The 6261-nt window shown below is 35.4% G+C and overlaps 1 protein-coding gene across 1 annotated transcript; it reads right to left on the bottom strand.

Annotated features, from left to right (window-relative positions):
* Positions 1-501: 501 nt before the first annotated feature.
* LOC127861720 (uncharacterized) lies at positions 502-1236 on the bottom strand. Its single transcript, XM_052400407.1, has one exon. The coding sequence runs from the start codon at positions 1234-1236 to the stop codon at positions 502-504; it is 735 nt and encodes a 244-aa protein (XP_052256367.1).
* Positions 1237-6261: the final 5025 nt, after the last annotated feature.

The following is a 6261-nucleotide window of genomic DNA, read 5'->3' as shown; positions in this document are numbered from 1 at the left end:
TATTTTCCAAACCATGTTTTATTCATGCATATTCAACAACACATGTTTATGGTTTAAATCAAAGCAACGCTTTATCACTAGTGTGCACGGTCAGATTTAATTTGCCTTTCTATGCGTGCGTTTCACTCCGTGATTTTGATTGATATTGGCACATTGTTGCAATTAACAAATTTATGACTATTAATATCGTGACTTAAATATCAACGAAGCAATTGATAATGCAATGAGCGCACCCGAACTGTACAATAGTATAATAGACGCATGCCAAAACAGGAACATTTTGATTATTTTGCTTTGATTGCGCTTATTTTAAAAGAAACAACACATACTCATGAAAGAATACGTTGTATTGTATTGATTCCTGCATATATAGGTCACAGTATTTGATATTTGTGAAACAATAAATGACCTCAGATTTATAAAAAAAATAATAACATAACAACAGTGGATTATAAATCATTCATTTAGAAAAATACACCTAAACATGTAAAATGTGTGTGCTTAAAATCCATGCCCATCACCATACATCCCATGTGCACCAGCCATTCCAAAGCAATGACCACCAGCGCCACCCAGGCTATTCATTCCAGGACGTCCCATCATGCCTGCGTACCCAAAATCATGCCCTCCTGACACCGAGCCACCGAAGTGACCATGCAAATCCATACCTCCTTTTCCAGGCATTGACCCAAATCTCCCGAAACCAATTGCTACCCTTTGCCCTACTCCAGAACCCCCAGAAAAGAGACTTTCTCCTTCCCCATTACCCCCACCATTCATTTCTCCGCCATTACCCGACATTCCTCCGCTTCCACCTAAATCTAAACCATCGTGAGGTCCCATTCTGCCGAGCAAACTTCCACTGCCGGGAATGGAACCTAATCCACCGAAACCTCCCATTCCTGCGCCTAATCCAACACCAGGACCACTATGTTGCCCCATTCCTCCAACATATCCGGTTCCAACCATGGCTCCTACGCTTCCCGAAATTGAACCAGGTCCACCAATTCCCGATACTCCCCCACTTAGTCCACCACCTAAGCCTATACCAAAACTACTATATGGCCAAATGCCTCCAAAGGCCCCGGGCAAAACCATGCCTCTTAAACCTCTAGGCATTAAACCATGTCCATCAAAGCCCGCAATTGCCCAACCTAGCCCACCACCTGAACCTGGACCAGAACCACCAAATGACTCTATTCCTCCAACGGACGCTGCTCCTCCAATGCCGGACATTCAGCCGGGACCTTTGAAGCCAACCATTCTTCCACTAAGTCCATCACTGATACCTTGCCTAGAACCGCTATATGATCCAATTCCTCCAACGGAGCCTTCTCCTCCAAATGAGTCGAGTCCATAAAAGCCACTCATTCCTCTTCCAACTCTTCCATCAACACTAGAGCCACCTCCAAAACCGGATTCTGCTCCATACCCACCAAAAGGTCCACGGTCAAAATTGGGGCTGCTTCTGTCTCTGTTGTCAAATACAACTCCTATTACACCGTCATTTCGGTCGATGGTCATAGAACTTGAACCGTTTCTAGATTTGTTTATATCGTCAAAACCTCCTCCCATTCTGCCGTCATTGCGGTCGATATTCAGAGTGCTGGATCCGCTTCTAAATGTGTTCCTATTGTCCGAACCTCCTCCCATTCTGCCGTCATTGCGGTCGATATTTAGAGTGCTGGACCCGCTTCTAAATGTGTTCCTATCGTCAAAACCTCCACCCATTCCGCCATCATTTTGGTCCATGTTCATAGTGCCTACTGTGTAAAAAGGTCCACCAAATCGATTCGAGTCGATTCTTTCGCTATCCAAATTCAACACGTCCACGACACCTGATTCGGAAGAAGGTGCCCTTTTCAAAGATCCAGAAATCACTCCATCATTCCGATGTATTTCGCTTGGTTTATATTCACTAAAACAAAATTTACACCATTTTAAAACAATTGGAATGTACATCAAAGAAACGGGCAAAGTTAATCCCATCTTTTGATCAGCCTTCAAGTCAAATGGACAAGGCTATATACATATAATTCAATTCCAGCAACCGTTCGGACATAATTCTCTTCGAAATCTAATTAGCCGATATATAATAAAACAGCTTTGCTATTTCAATCGGAATGATCTTTAAATTAGACATGTGTTTGCGTTAATTAAAAATTCTACTTGGTCCATGGGACTCATTGCTTAAAAACTTATTTTGTCCCACACATATATACTCTAGTCCCAATATTAAAATCAAATTATAGACATCTTTTCTTGAATGTCATGTATTTGAACGCCTCCTAGCTATTCTCATCAATTTTACCATCCTCAAATCGAAAGTCACTCTAAAAATAAACGGATAAGTTAATATAAACGTGTATGTTTTGTACATGTTTATTGTGGCTGCATTGTTGGATTTATTTATATTTACATTTTACAATTCGGGCGTTTTAACCCGCGCAATACACGAATTTTTATGTGAAAATATAATAATAAAAAAAAAAGTATATTTCACACACCTGCTTCCGTCTCGACTGGTGCCTTGTCCTTCCACATGACCCACGAGGAATCCACAAAGTAGAAGAGCAAATAGAATTGACATCTGCAAGACCGACATAACTTTAAAAAGGCATGGTACGTGTGTGTAAAATACTTAAAAGTTTGACTTTAATAACATTTGAATATTATAACAATAATTGTGCACACCTTAGTGCAAATGTTTTAACCCGAAATAACCCCTGTGAGGAATTACATTGCTTTAACTGTTATACGAAACCTCTCAAACACGAAATGTTTCATAAAAAGTATATTGACACATACTTTTTTTCGAAAGCCTTTTCAGGGTTACAATATTCTCATAACTTTTCAGTGTTGATGTTTTTTAAAATATTCGCTTCTAAAATCAGAAATTTTTTGTTGTCAAACTTACATAATCAATTGTAAATAGAATGTTGTACGAAAATTAACATGAAAGATAAATTTTGCAAAGTATTGAATCTCTTTGAATTTACGATACATAAATGGCAAGAAAACACTTAGTAGTTATAAGTAACACATTACCTTTTGCTTCGTGGAGAGCGCAAGAGAGATGGAGATAATCTGTCTGAATTCTCTTCAATAAGAAGAGAAACTTTGCCTTCTTAGAAATAGAACGTTATTGCACAGCGTTATGTCAATTTGGAATGAGTGATCGAGAAATATTGTAAGATCTATGATATTAACGTCATCCATTTTAATAAACGTTTTTTTTTTCTAAAATGCTTATCGTAGAACAACTTATCTGCGTCACATGCATAAACGAAGAAATGAATAAGCCGGCAATATCAGAAGTATTTAAACAAATATGTTTAATGTAATGATGGTTTTAGGATTTGTTTATCATATACAATGTTTTTCTAATAGAATTTAAGTTAGCCCATTTATGCCTAGCGTCTAGAAAAAATGCCTTGGCACACAGAGTAGACTCAGATGAGACGCCGCATGATGTGCAGGACGACGTCAATAAAAAGGATTGTTGTGGGTTTGGTTGTAGTTACGACAATTGTGGTCTAATGATTAGATAACGATGACGGTAAGTTTGTTGTTTTTGATGGTGACCATGATAATGCTGCTGCTGCTGCACCTTATTATATGATTAAAAGGATTGTTGCTGTTGTGGTTTAAGTAATATTATACATTTTCTGCAAACATCAGAATTATCAAAATGTGGTTGTACAGAAAAATGCCACGTTCCGATTTGCCAATAGTATTTTCATTGCAGCGCACTCTGGTGTTGACCAAAACTAAAACTCATTTAGATGCTGAAAACATCAATTAAGATAGGCTCACACCAAACTGCAATATAATCTGCCAACAAAATGTGTTCTGTTTTTGTTTACGCGGAAGAATATAGAAAGCATAATATTCAAGTACTTTAAATTGCATTCGTTTTCTTTCATGTCAAATGCAACTAAGACTGCTTACTGAGGCGAAAATTGAAAGAATTTATTTGGTTTTTTAGTCTTTATATAATTTTAAAATATTCAATTATCAATATGAAATTTTTGTTGTAATAGCTATCAGTATATGTGGTTAAACACTTTTGGTACACATTACCGCGAAAAATCGTCGTGCCTCAATTTCCTAGCAGAGGTATTATTCGATGCAATTTGTATTCCCATATATCATTACATAATAATTAATTGGATTTAAAATTGTCTTTTTATAAATGCATTTCGATTTATTTCTCGTCGTATTACATTAAAACATCTACTTTGTAATTTTAAAGCCCACCGATAAAACATGTTAAAAATTGGTTGTAAGTATAACTGTGTAAATAAGACACCTACATATACTTTGGTTTATAACCACTATAAACAAACTGTGCACATAGCCAATATGTTCTTGTTGATACAACGAATGTACTTTGAACAAAACAAAATCGCTGATTAAAATTCTATTTAAATGTATAAGAACACCTTCGGAAAGAAGTCCTTTCCTAACCAAAGTGACATAGTTTGCCACATACAGAAATTATATATGGCTTGAAACAGTAAGATCACTCTACTTTAACCAAGTTTCTTGCATGGGAATACTATTTGAGCCTATAAGACACATGTACGAGAATATTCACCAAGAAGTTAATTTATGAAAATGTATGTGTCCATTGTTCGTTTTATCTTTGAAAATTCAAGTCACTTGACTCATTTGATAGGGTTGAACTCGATAATTGTCGACTTAATGTGTTCAAATTTAATATAATAAGTATATACCGTTGCTCGTGTGTATTGTTTACAATTGTTTTTGAAATTATGCACATATTAAAAAATATCCATGTACAGGCAATGGGTTTGTAACATGAAAACGTTTATAAGGAAGGAATGTAACAGATTTATGGATATCCACTTTCAGTGTATTTGAAGTAATACAACATACACAGAGGTATGCCAAGGAAAGCTCTGAAACTTTCAACACATAAAGCTTTCAAATATACTACTCATAATAACTGTGTACTACACATGGCATAATCCAACGCAGGCTATGCGAGACTTAAAGCGTTGCTATGTTTCGAATGTACACTATTTACCTTAATACTTGTTATATTATTAAAAACTGTTTTGCTGCAGAATTTGCAGGAAGGAAAGGATACGTGAATAACTATTATAAAGCAAAATTGAAGTCATACAAACGATGATGGTTTAAGTAAATGGCGCAAAGATTTAGCTTAAATAATTTAGTAAGTTAGTACTGAGAGATATTTTTAAACACACGTTATTTGGTTAATCGGTAGTTAAAGATATTACTCCTGGACTCGTTCTACGAATAAACAGTACTATTAGATCTTTATGACGCGCAATAATTCTCTTAAGGTACAATACCGTACGAAGCATAAAACGCAACAATTACCGAATTCGTGAAAACGAAAAGAATGAAACATTTAATAAGAAAAAAAATCACAATACATAAGTATAGCTTTCCTTCAAGCTCATTGAATTACATGAGGATATCACTTAATGCAAATTTACAGCAGTATTTATAAATGAGTATAAACAATATAGAGTTTCCGGTTCACAGTTAATCATTCTTATTATTAGATTTTGATGTGCGAAGGTTTCGTTGATAGTTCAACTACAAAGCCCTTGCATATCTAACTAATTTACTCTGTATGTGTGTTAATTTATTGTTACCAATACGTCGACACAGCTTCTAACGGAAGTAACAGAATTGGTCCTCACATATATAATGAGTTTATGAAAAACACTGTTTGGTAACTAGCTTTTGGATCGGAATTATTTTATAATTTCAGTTTAAGGGAATGTAAAATTAAAAATCAAAACGAAATGAGTATTTGACGCACATCCATTATGTCATTCTTCAATTATTATAAAAAGATGATATTGACATAATCTTTTTGAAGAGAAAAAAAAAAAAAAAAAAAGTACGACCAAAAATAGGAACTTAATTTAAACTCAATGAAATATTATATGTTCAAGGCGTTTTAAGCAAGCCTTAGCACAATCGTTACACTCCGGAAGGCACATTTTTAACCCAGTCACCATGAAATTTGCTCAAAGAAAATTTTCTTCTTAGAAATTATCTAAAGAACTTGAAAATGGTTCTGGATCGTTGACAAAATATGACCGCCGGGATTGAGGGGCATTTGTTCTTATATAGCTTTTGCAATATATTGTTAACACACTAGAATCCACGTGTGTTGCCCAATAAGCAGGGAAGTTGTTAAAAAAATATGAATTCAAATGATGTCCTAGTTCAAAAAATGTTTAAGGTCCTTTA

Source organism: Dreissena polymorpha, chromosome 16 (genome assembly GCF_020536995.1).
Source record: "Dreissena polymorpha isolate Duluth1 chromosome 16, UMN_Dpol_1.0, whole genome shotgun sequence".
Taxonomy (NCBI): domain Eukaryota; kingdom Metazoa; phylum Mollusca; class Bivalvia; order Myida; family Dreissenidae; genus Dreissena; species Dreissena polymorpha.
Note: the sequence above shows the minus strand (reverse complement) of the source record. Positions and strands in the feature narration are given on the sequence as shown.